At 41.7% G+C, this 12,110-nt stretch overlaps 1 protein-coding gene across 1 annotated transcript; it reads left to right on the top strand.

The window, feature by feature from the left end:
- Positions 1–6,489: 6,489 nt before the first annotated feature.
- Positions 6,490–11,585, top strand: LOC306939546 (pancreatic progenitor cell differentiation and proliferation factor-like). Its single transcript, XM_079524137.1, has 5 exons — positions 6,490–6,644; positions 9,069–9,170; positions 9,308–9,385; positions 9,734–9,833; positions 10,501–11,585. The coding sequence occupies exons 2-5, from the start codon at positions 9,116–9,118 to the stop codon at positions 10,670–10,672; spliced, it is 405 nt and encodes a 134-aa protein (XP_079380263.1). The 5' UTR covers positions 6,490–6,644; positions 9,069–9,115; the 3' UTR covers positions 10,673–11,585.
- Positions 11,586–12,110: the final 525 nt, after the last annotated feature.

Here is a 12,110-nt window from a genome sequence, read left to right as displayed (position 1 = left end):
TTGTCTTTATTTTATTTTTTTGTCTAAGTTACTTAATGGGGCTAGTTGGCTGTCTGTGTCCGTGGACCGTGGGTAATCTCTAATCAAAGTCTTGCTTCAATGAATCCAGGCATCTAGTTACAAAAATAGGTAAATATTAATTTATCCAAGCAGACTGAACATTCAATCTTGCCTTAAAATAAAAGGCTTTTGGAATGATGCATTCTTAATGACCGGGGGCTTATCTTTTACCTACTGAGACTACATGGGGATCACATGTATTGCACAATGACAAAGCTTGAAATTTGATTCAACAGATAACTTTGAAATGCATAACTGCAGTAAAACTTCGTTTTAAGAAAGCTAGTTAGAATGCACATCGAAAGTACAACTATATTGTTATAAAGAGGGAGAATTTGACACTTGTTTCTTTCTTATTTTGGAGGGCCCTCCTATATACAGGTTTAATGTTTTGTCACAAATATTAAATGCCAACAATGAACAGAGTTGGTGAAGTGCCCCTCACCTTTTTTGTCCCAGGGCACACTTTTCATAGCCTAAAAATCTCGGGGCACACCTAGATATACGGGGCCGTGAGCCAGGACCCCAAATCTGGGGTCATCTGTACCGATGGGGTGAATAAGTCTCATAGTGATTTTTGGGAAGGTATACATCCCTAGTGCTAGGAAAAATGTGATAGCATTGCATCTGTGGTAGCTTTCTGTGTGTTATCACTCCATTTATAACCACATGCCAAAACACAATTATCAAAATCCGAATGGAGCATTCTACTTCAAACTGATGGTTCTCTCCTATTATTGATCATATATCTTTGAAGAATGGTTGGGATACAGCTCAGACTATATATTTCTCTGAAAAGTTGTTAAAATTAGCACATCTAGAAATGTTATCTATTACAGGAGAGACAACATATAGGGACTATATATTACATGAGACGTACTTACTGCATAAGATAACTTTCCGTTCACCATTACATCACCTTTTAGTCCATTTGACACTTCTATCTGTTCAATACCAAACCTAATAATGCTGTTTCATATTACGTTTTTGTTGTTGATTTGTATTTGGGGACAATTTTAGCTTGGTTGCCCAAACTTTGGTAATTGGCATAATCAAAAAAAGGCCTTTATATCAGGTCAATCTCACATGTTAAAGGTCTGGTCAATGAAACAGAAACAACTATTTCTATTTCTATAACAACTTATACTTGTGTTATAATAGCATAAGAAAATATGATAATATTTATCTTTTGCAACTACATTCAATATCTGTAAGCTTCAACTCATAATCAGGAACATAAAATCAACCCACCACATCCCCCTAGCCCTCCTGATTGGCAGCAATATCTTACCCAAATCCTGATCTACCTCATCGTCAAAAGTATATCCTCTTTATTATCAACATCACTTCTCATTTGTAGCTTCAACATCTCATCAGGTGTCAGGTCACCCTTAGCAAAATGTGGATCTCCCATCCAAATTGTGTGACATCACCTGAACTTTCAAATTGAGCTTGGTGGTCTGCCACATTCCACTTGTATATGAGTACAACTGTCGTGGTACAACAGCAGCAACAGATTGTTACATTGTGACACCCAACTCACCCAGCACATCAGGGTAGTCTGGGAAGTTCCCTGCCAGCAAAGTATTTTGTGCTCTGATCTTGCCTTTGCACATGGATATGAGGTTGCACAGGACTGTCCCATTGAAGGTCGTTAATGTCAAGGCAATTATGTTTATGCACTGTCAAATAGGTCTACATCTATTCTATGGTAACATATAGCTGTATAGTCATATTATCCTGCTCATTACTGTGCACAAATGTATACATCTTTGTGTTTGAGCACAAATGCATTTTGAGAACCCCCACATTTTCAGTAAAGCGTGCACGCTGTGCAGCCCCCACACACCATCATTCTACAGTTCAATCTAGTTGAATACCCCTGCTGTAGGTTACAACAACAAACAGCTGCATATCAATGGTAAGGTGAATACTGTGCATGTCAACAAGTGACCATACTGTATCTGCTGCATGCTTGGACACACCTGCTTATGAGACAGACATTGACCTGACCTTTAGCACATAAGATTGACCTACTTATAAGAAATTGATTTTATGTGACAGTTATTCTGTTCATTTTGTAATTGTATTGTTTTTACATAATGCAGTACAATAGAACATCACTTTGGGTGTGGTATGGACACCATTTTGGATTTGGCAATACATAATTAACTAGTGATGGGAGATTAATCGGCAAACACATCGGTATCGGACGATTTGAGTTGTTTTTAGATTAATCGGCATCGGTTTGATTAATCAGACCGATTACGTTTTTCAATAAACTTTTCCCTACTCCTTTTTCGAACATAGTAACTGCGAGAGTGAGGTCTAGCCAACACCAACTCGGGATTCCTGGATCGCTGCCCTCCACAATGTCCTATCCAACATCAGGTTATTTTGATGTTGGATAGGATAGCTCTGCAGTGTTGTTAGCCAAGCTGTCGCGCCGCAGCACGTCTACATAGGTGGTACGCTTCTTCCCCCCCCCCCCCCGGCTTTGCCCTGGGTTTGGCTCCCATAGTCAATTTACTTGCCTCAAGTTCTGGGTACCTGACGCAGTGCCCTGCCAGCCTCATCCTTCTCTCTCCGACTTTGTCCGTGACCCGTGGTAGGTCCCCATAGAGGTCCACATTTGTGATGTGACACCTAGTGCCATTCGTAGCATTCTTGTGTAGACTCCATCCAGGGATTTTTCCTGTTGTACTGTGAGGGTCCATGTCTCGACAGTATCTATGAACAGCCGCCTCTTAAGGTCTTCTCCCATGTCTGATTTCCACACTCTCCTCATCCCGTGCAAGGCTTTCCAGGCATGTGCTCTCCGAACCTTCAGATCCTTTTCAGTTGAGGCAGTCCAGGCCCCGAGGTACTTGAAGTCCTCGACTCGCTTGAGCACCGTCCCGTCTGCAGTGGCAATGGTTTTGTCCTCTGTGTTGACTGTCATTACCTTTGTTTTCTTGGTATTGAGCTTGAGGCCGAACTTGGACCTTGGCTCGAGTCTGGCTGTAGCTTGACTCTATCATCTGGACCAACTTTTCTGGAACTCCGTAGGCACGTAGAATACTCATGAGTTTCCCCCGGTGGATGGTGTCGAAAGCCTTTTGGAAGTCAATGAATGTGATCACCGCTGACAGGTTGTGCTCCCATACCCCTTCCAATATCCTCCTCAGTGCCAGTATCTGCCCGACTTTCGAACATAAACATAAGTTAAGGATTATGAAAGATCATTATTATTATTATTTGTGGACGTTTATTTCCTTTGTCTTTTCTCATTTATATTTTAACATAAATAAAAAATGAAATGAAATTAATTAATCGGTCTGTCTTTACAGATAAACAAGCCCAAAGTAACAGTTTGAACAGATCTACAAGCTCACAATATTATAAAGGTATTTAAGTTAGATGTGACTTGCCTAAGCCTGCAGTGCAGACACCCTGTTACATGTATTTTTCAGAATAGACAAAATTATAATCTTTCAATACAGAATGAGATCGACATTGGTAATATTGGTTATCGGCCATAACAGCAATTAATTATATCGGATATCGATATCGGCCAAAATGTCTCATCGGCACATCCCTATAATTAACTGATCACTTTCACTGATTCAGCCACATTCCTTTAGTCCTAAACCCCCAAATAATGATGAATTAGTATTAGTTATAGCCATTTTAAGCTCCTGGCAGCCATATTGGACGCCATCTTGAAAATGACGCCTTTCCAGAACATATATTTTCAGTATATTCTTAAGCATGCCTAGAGGTACCAGAACCAATTGGAAAAACCTTTTCTATCATTTTTGGGGGGTGTATTACTATTCTTTTCCCATATTGATCCATGCAATTTTCGCCTAGTGTTATAAAATAAAATGCATGATAGCACTCATAAAGCTACCACGGGTGCAATGCTATCACATATTTTCTAACTCTAGACATGTATACCTTCACAAAAATCACTATGAGCCTTATTCGGCCAGATGGTACAGACCAACCCCCCTGGCTCACGGACTTATATAGTAAAACCTGGCCTAGTCCACTGACTCCACTCTAACCTTAGACCGTTTTAACAGATAAAAGAAACGTCCCACAGAACAGCAGAATAAAATGAAATCCTACTAGTAATGGCCTAATTCACATTCAAAATGACAAGAAAACGTGTTCCCTGACCGGGAATCGAACCCGGGCCGCGGCGGTGAGAGCGCCGAATCCTAACCACTAGACTACCAGGGAGTGGTAGAAGCCTATGGGGCGTGTTTTCTTAATAAACCTCGCATGTGATTTGCGGATGTCGCTTCACAATGTTAAGGGGAAAGTCTTATTATTGGCTCAAATAAATATTTTCCCCTCAAATGTTGAATGGAGAGAGGAATGATCGTTTTTCGTTTTATTAAGAGGGAAATCTCATTGGCTCCGCCCCCTAGCGTAAAACATTCAGAAAGCTACTCTATCCGAAATGAAAGCCTGGGTATCGAGGCTACTCTATCCGAAACCAGTTGACCTGTGCTTTTTTTTTCATTAAAGACCACCCGTTTTTCATCTTCCTTTGCAATGCATATTATTGCCCCAGGCATTGATTGATTGATTGATTGAAAATTTTATTAACAGTTTGCAGAATTACAGTACATTAATTTTCAAGCACAAACTCAATACAAAGGCTGTTAACTGTGAGTGGACGACCCAATTAAGCATTGCACTTGTTTACAACAGGGTCCACCATGTTCAATTCATCAAAACATTTAGAGACGTACAAATAGACACTTCTATATAGACAAAGAACAGTACAGGAATTCATCATAATGGAGGTAAAAAGGGAAAAGAAACATATACAGTGAGGGGAAAGGGGGGGGCGGGGGGGGGGGATTCAGATTTTACGGGCAGATATTAGGCTAGCCTAAGATTTAGACTCTCGTAGATATTTTTTTTATGAAAATGTCAGAATCGATAAAATAGCCTACATACGATCGAGAGTCTAAATCCTAGCTAACGCGAGGCTACGTTTGATATGCATCAGTCCACCACGGACCCCCATCATCCATGACATTCTTTTCATCTCTGGAACCGCAATCTATTCTACACTGTCTGTAAACATCCTCCGTATGATTAGCCTCGGAAACCACCACAGGTTAAGAGTGGAATTCGTTTTTGCAGTATAAATACATCAAGTTATTTTTCAGAAAGGATTGGAAGAAGAGAAGGGAGGGATGGGGGACAGAGAGACTAGAGAGAAGTAAAGACAATTTAAAAATCACACCCGTGTGAAGTGAGGGGCGCTATTATGTATCATCTTTTATGATGTAATAATCAGACAAAACAAACATGGACAAAACAAACAAAATTCTCTTCATTGTCTTTAATTTAATGTTTGTGTTAGGGACAAAATGACGTAAATTTCCCTTGTCGATGGCATTTTTGTTTAAGGAAAAACAAACACTAGACAACAACTAGGCAATTCAATGTTGGACCCCCAAATTGACACCCCCTTTGAAAAGATGTTCCAGGCAGGGACATGCATAAAACCTTTTTTTTAATGGCTCTAGCATCTCAGCAATTCTTTTAATTTCAAGGACCCCCATAAAAAGGTCCCCGGACCCCACTTTGAGAGCCACTGCATAGAACATCAAGCAAAGTAAACACAAAATAATAATACAATAATAAAATCACACTCGTCACGACTCGTGTGAAGTGAGCCCCTCACCTGATACATTTTTGCGGGCATGTTGATGTTCTCATGTCCATGAAAAATGAAATAGATTTATTACAAGATGTATTTATATATCAGCGAGATGACGTCTTATGTTGTCATTTACTTCCCTAAACAAAAAGTCCATAGACTTGGCCGGCGACAGGGGATTTATAATTATACTCTAACAAACATTAAAAGTCCATAGACTTGGCTGCCACCTGATGTAATTTCAGAAAGCCATGCATTGGAAGGGCTAGCGCCCCTAACAAAATAAAATAAAAAATAAACATAAGGTGCAAAAGTGGTAGGTAGGCCTAGTAATATAGGCTATTACACATAGTGGCAGACCATGTAGGCCTGTGTAAACAGTAGCCTACACTTGGTCATGCTGAAAGGAACAGCAAAGTGCAAACACGCGCATCCAAGGTGTGTGTGTGTGTGTTGTGTGTGTGTGTGTGTGTGTGTGTCACCCACTGGGTGTCACCAAACACGTTTTGTCTGTTCGACCTGTCCGTCTCTCTCCCCCCCAACCCCCCCCCCCCCCCCCCCTCTGGCTCTGCCCTCATGTCGACGTGTCACCTCCCCCATGGTGACAGCAGTGCCCTGTCACCCATGGGTGTCACCGCACAGACATGTCCCCTCCCCCTGGTGGTGACAGCAGCGCCCTGTCACCCATGGGTGTCACCGGTGTGCTCCAGCCCGTATATAAAGCTGCCTGGGTGTCCTCCTGGTTAGCTTTAAGAAGTGCATGTCACTCACGTCCCCCTGACCGACCGAGAGAGAGAACTTTGACCACGAGACTCTTTATATCCACTAAATGGGCGATAATAATAATTAATTTAACATTATTATTATTGGCTTCACCGACTTTGGTGACATCATCATTCCTTCACCTCATTAAAAGGTAAGTCTGAAATATTATAGAAATGTATGTACATTATGTCACGTTATCAGCCTAACGTTATTAGTATATAAAAGTATTAGCCTAGCCACAGACTATAGTGTAATATAGGTTATAGACAGTATGTGACCTAATTGGATTTTAGCTTTAAAATATTATAGGATCGTATGTAGCTTACAGTATGTCCAGTTATCAGCCTTTAATGTTATTAGTAGGCTATATAAACGTATTAGCCAGAGTGTAATATTGGCTATTATACCTAATTCATATTAGACTGAATACAGTTGAGAATCAACACTAAGATATTATAGAAATGTGACATAGTGCCAGCTTATTCCACCTTTGCAATACACTGATACAGTATGTCTTTCTCCTTAAGTTTTATTTTATTTTTGCACTATAGGCTATTGTGCCCTCACTGCATTGTGGTTTGCATGTAAAGTATGTAGAGCGGTAGCATGCATTTGGGGATGTATATACCTCTATGTAGCAGAGTGGCTCACAACCTGCAGCCTGATGTCCTCAAAAGTCTTAATATCTCCCCCGAGTCACAGAGATATATGCCTTTGCCTTAGTGGACAAGATGTTGGCTTTCTTGCGCGGGAGACCTGCGTTCGATTCCCGGGTGTTGCATTGCTGTAGGTCTAGTGCAGATCTATGTATTCTACTGCATGTACAGTAGGTCCAGCGCAGGCCGGTATTATGCTCTAATCTCAGCGTCCATCTGGAGGTTACATAATAGGTAGAGGTCTGGTGTGGTGTGTGCCTATTCTGTCTGGAGGTTAGGTAGGTCTGGCTTCAGAACAGATCATGCTAGACGGGTAAGAGCCTCCCCTACAATAATATAGTTTTTTACTGAAGAGCTAGAGAGTTGGGGAGACCCCCTATTATTATTATTACTGAACAAACACTCTGTATTGTCGATACACATATCGGTATGCAACTACTCGCAACCATAGTATCCCCAATGGCAGTTGCAAGGAGTTGCATTAAAGGACCACTTCACTTTTCAACATCTTCATATAATAGGTCCTCACTCCTCACTAATAATCATGATAAAATGGCACAATTTCTTTTCTACTCAGTCTGTGTCTCATAGGAGGACTGTGGGCAGTTCAGAAACCTGTCCACCAGTGAAATCGTTTGGCAGATTTTTTTTAACAGGATTTTTTTTTTACAACTTTTTTTTTAGATTTGTATATTATCGTGAGAACGATGGCTTCCATTTTCGCACTGCAACTTTTCAGGACTAGAAAGCCTGCAGTTTCTATTAGCTTGAATTCCCCATCGGTGATGTCACTGGTGGACGGGTTTCTGAACTGCCCACAGCTCTCCTATGAGACACAGACCGAGTAGGAAGAAAGTGTGCCATAGTGCAGGGCCATCGGGGGGAGGGGGGCCATGGCGGGGGGCTGTGGAAGCTCTCACATAGCTATAACTCCCGCATGTACCATCATGGTCAAGACAAAAATGTAACCACTTTCAATATGGCATCTTTATTTTTGGGCGTGACATTATACTGGCAAAAAAATAGTCCAAATCTTTTTCAAAATATTAAGAAAATAAGTATTAATTTCAGAATTAATTGTATTAGATGTAGGCCTAGAGTATGTGTGGCTCAAGTTGTCAACAGCATGTCTACAAAATGTGGCGTGTGTGCGACAACACGTGCGTGCTCCTTCAGGCCGGGGACTTCAGCGTCGTCAGACATGGGAAGGGGTGATCCAAGGGGAAAAGGTCGGGGTCAGCGGTCAGTATATCAGGTTGCCAGGCACTAGGTGGACACGGCCTATATTCCAAGTATTTGAGTCGGTTGAAACCAGATCCGGGCAGCGGCAGCGGCAGCTGCAGGTCATTGGAATAGGGGACACTGACCCATTAAGCCAGCTTTTCTATGAAATGGCCATATCTTCTGTGAATGCGGTCTGTCAGCATTTTTCTTGTCACGTTTTCTTGTCTCAGGTCTATATTATGCCATAACTCTAATCTACAGTACCTATCTTATTTTATCTTATATATTACACCTAAGACAGGCAGCCTCTGTAGACAGCTTTAATAGGACAGATTCTTTGTTTTGTCTGATTAACTGCCTTTTTTGCTATCATTTTCTTTAATGTTTTTTTTGGCTTTCGCCTTTATTTTATATTTTTTTTATGGAGGGACAGACAGTAGGCTGACAGGAAATGGGGAGAGAGATGGGGGGGATGACATGCAGTAAAGGCCGTCGGGATCGGGAGTCGAACCCGCGGCACACTGCCAGACTGGATTATCAGCCAAGGTGCCTGGACCGCTGAGCCACGGCCCAGGCCTTTTGCTATCATTTTAACGTTTTTATGGTTTTGCTTTTCTTTCTCTCTTTTTGATTTTCACATGCATCAAAAATTATTAAGCTTCATATGTCTGTCTGTTTTTTCCCCTCCCTCCCAGGTTGAACCGTTTCCCATCGTTGAGCAAATCCTCCACCGTCTGACAAAATGGCAGCGATTCCATCCACCGGTTCCCTCATCGCCACGCACGATTACTACAGAAGTGAGTGACGCTCGCGGTTCAGAATGATTAACTTCCTTTCTGAGCTCTATAGACTGGTTTTTAGTTTTCAACAAGCCTTTCTGTCCGTGTTCTCTCCTTATCCTTAACATTGATGAATTTACATGTATTCGTTCCAGGGAGAGTCGGGTCCACTTCTAGTAACACCTCCTGTGGAAGCGCCGAGTACTCGGGAGAGGTCATTCCACACCCCCCAGGTAAAGATTGATTGATTTAAATCTGTATTGAAAGGATTCCCTCCCATATGAATATCTTGTACCTTAACCTTACCATCGCCCTGACAGTCACTTTGTACCTTAACCATTCTGGGTTAACCTTTTGGTGTTTTAAACATTATGTTATAATTTAGCTATTGAAAAATAGCAGATCTACAAGCTCATAGCGCGCCACCGAGTGGCGCGCTATGAGCTTGTAGGTCTGCTATTTTTGAAAAATCGCGAAAATATTTATTTCAGAAAACTGGAGGATTTAGACGTTGTTTTTTTTATTTCGACGTCAGGCCTAAATGGTTTAACCATCTCCCCGTCTGTCTGCGTTCTCAACAGGTCTGCCCCGACAGGACTCCGGTCACTGGTGGTCCTCTTTTTTCTTCCCCAATAAAGGCAACATGCCGGGCGGCATTCAGAACGGACCTGACTCTATGATGTGAGTAAAAAAAAAAGAATCACACCCGTGTGAAGTGAGGGGCGCTCTTATCATCAGACATACATCATCATGCATCATCTCATACTGGCCAATCAGAATGCCTGTTGCCCCTGATTGGTTAGCTGACTTGCTCGTTTACATATGACGTACATTTTCCCTTCAATGTCAATGGCGTTTAATGTTTTGAATTTACGCCATATTTAGCGGAAAGTTTGACCTAATTTCTCCGTTCATTCTCAATGGCAAATCTTGAGACGTGTGTGGGGACAAGATTTAGTGGACATTTGACCTGAATGAATTCCCCTTTCATTGCCAATGGCAAATCTTGAGACGTGTGGGGACAAAAGCTGTTTATAGAAGGGGATAGAGCCCCTTAAAAATAAAATCTACCGCGGCCGAGCGGTGGATCCGATGTGCTCCAAACAAACATTAAACTCCATAGACTTGGCTGGCTCTAAAGTGATCTCAAAAGTGCTCTAATCAAACATTGTAATATCCTGGCAAACGATTTACGTCATAAATGCTCTAAAAACAAACATCCCAATAGACTTGGCTGCCATGACGTAATCTTCAACAGGAGGGGCTAGCGGCCCTTAAAAATAGACCCCTGGGGATCTCCTGACGCCCTCTCTGACTGACTGTCATGTACGTGCATGTCCCCTTCCAGGAACGGATCCTACACAGTGGTCAACGGCGAGGTGATGTGTATCGCCCGGGAAATGGCCAAGCAGCAGCGAAGGCAGAGTGAGTGCAGCGACAGCAGCGGAAAGTTTGAGGCGAGCACCGTGCAGCCGTCGTCCCCACCGCCAACAACGCCGACCGCCTCCTCCTCTTCCTAGAGATGACTCCGTCCTCCTCCTCCTCCTCACTGCCTGTATCTTCAGTCTCTCCATTCAGGGGTCGTCAATATGTCCGTATACACGGACAAATGTGTCCGCGGGGCAAAGACTCGGTCTTGGTCCGTGGCACTATAATGTTCTATAAGACCCAATTACTGAAGGCCAATTTTCTTTTTTTCAAGACCACATGCAGCAGGACTGTTACATTCACACTCAAACTGTGTTTCTGTGGCGCCGCTTGCCATCCGTCAGTTAACCTCATAAAGGTTGTCCCCCCCCCCCCAATATATATATAATATATATGTTATTATTGTAAGTGAGGAAGACCATACTGTGGGTCTGCTCTCTTATACTCGCAAAGGTTAAACATCACACAGAATATTAAGCCTACTTTGTGAGCTGTGTCGCGCGCCGAGAATAGCCAACCTACGAAAGCTGGCGAGTGAGCTTTGTTTGCAGGTGATGGGCTATTCTATTTTTGACGTGCGTGTTGAATCGTCTCCTACAGAGAGGAGCGGATGTATTGTATGTACATTAGATGTATTCTTATTAACAGAAGCACTTCTTGTCATCGCGCACACCCCATGGCTCAGGGTCACTTTCCTGGTTCAGGAATTGAACCTTGAGGTCTCCTGCACTGTGATGTTATGTTATATTGTATTAACATACATACTCTATTGGACAAAATTACATCTTATTCACAACAAAAGTTACACAACACGGCTTTAAATTAGCCGTCGTCTACTCTACAGACTGGATATATACGGCACGCCTGTAGAGAATGTTAGTTATTGTATATTATCTTTTTTTGTCATGACCAAACTTATGAATTGAATGTATGATGTGTTTTACTGTTTTCGTGTTTTTGTTATATAACGTTTTTTTACTGTCAAATAAAGGTTTGCAGTCAGTACTCCTATGTTTGCATTGTATTTATTTTATTTTGTATTTTATTTAGGTTACTGCTGTAAATTGATTTTACTGGTTGGGAGAAGGCTGTAGGAATTAATGGACACAGAACTATACTGTTTTACAACTATAAGAATAGCAGCTTGCTTGCTACGTTTAGGCTACATATAAATAAGCTGCTAAGCTTTCATGTTCATGAATCGATGAATTGAGTATGAAAGACCCCAATGGCAACAAGGCAAGCCAATAGGCTGCCGCTTTCTTGGGGTTTTAAACCCTGTATTGAACGGTATACTTTCCTGTGCTTCTTTCTGCAAACTGTTAAGTAATCAATCAATCAATCAATCAATCCATTGAAACTGGGTACCTTTAATTTAGGACAAAAACATGCAAGAAAATCTTTCACATTTTTTCACATTTCTTTCAAGCATAAAATAAAATGGCAGTATACTTTGAAAATAACAATATATATAATAAAAAAAAAATCTTTCAGAAATGTTCAGGAGTGTGGGTGTATGGGTGTTTTCTC

This window comes from Electrona antarctica, assembly GCF_951216825.1.
Source record: "Electrona antarctica genome assembly, chromosome: 2".
NCBI classification, from domain to species: Eukaryota; Metazoa; Chordata; class Actinopteri; order Myctophiformes; family Myctophidae; genus Electrona; species Electrona antarctica.
The sequence above is the reverse complement of the archived record's forward strand: the minus strand, read 5'-3'. Positions and strand labels throughout refer to the sequence as shown.

Bases quoted from the DNA above. Each gene is read 5' to 3' on its own strand.
- LOC306939546 (XM_079524137.1), top strand. From the start codon at position 9,116: ATGGCAGCGATTCCATCCACCGGTTCCCTCATCGCCACGCACGATTAC. The intron at 9,171-9,307 runs GTGAGTGACGCT...TATTCGTTCCAG, and splicing joins CACGCACGATTACTACAGAA to GGAGAGTCGGGTCCACTTCT. The intron at 9,834-10,500 runs GTGAGTAAAAAA...GTCCCCTTCCAG, and splicing joins AACGGACCTGACTCTATGAT to GAACGGATCCTACACAGTGG.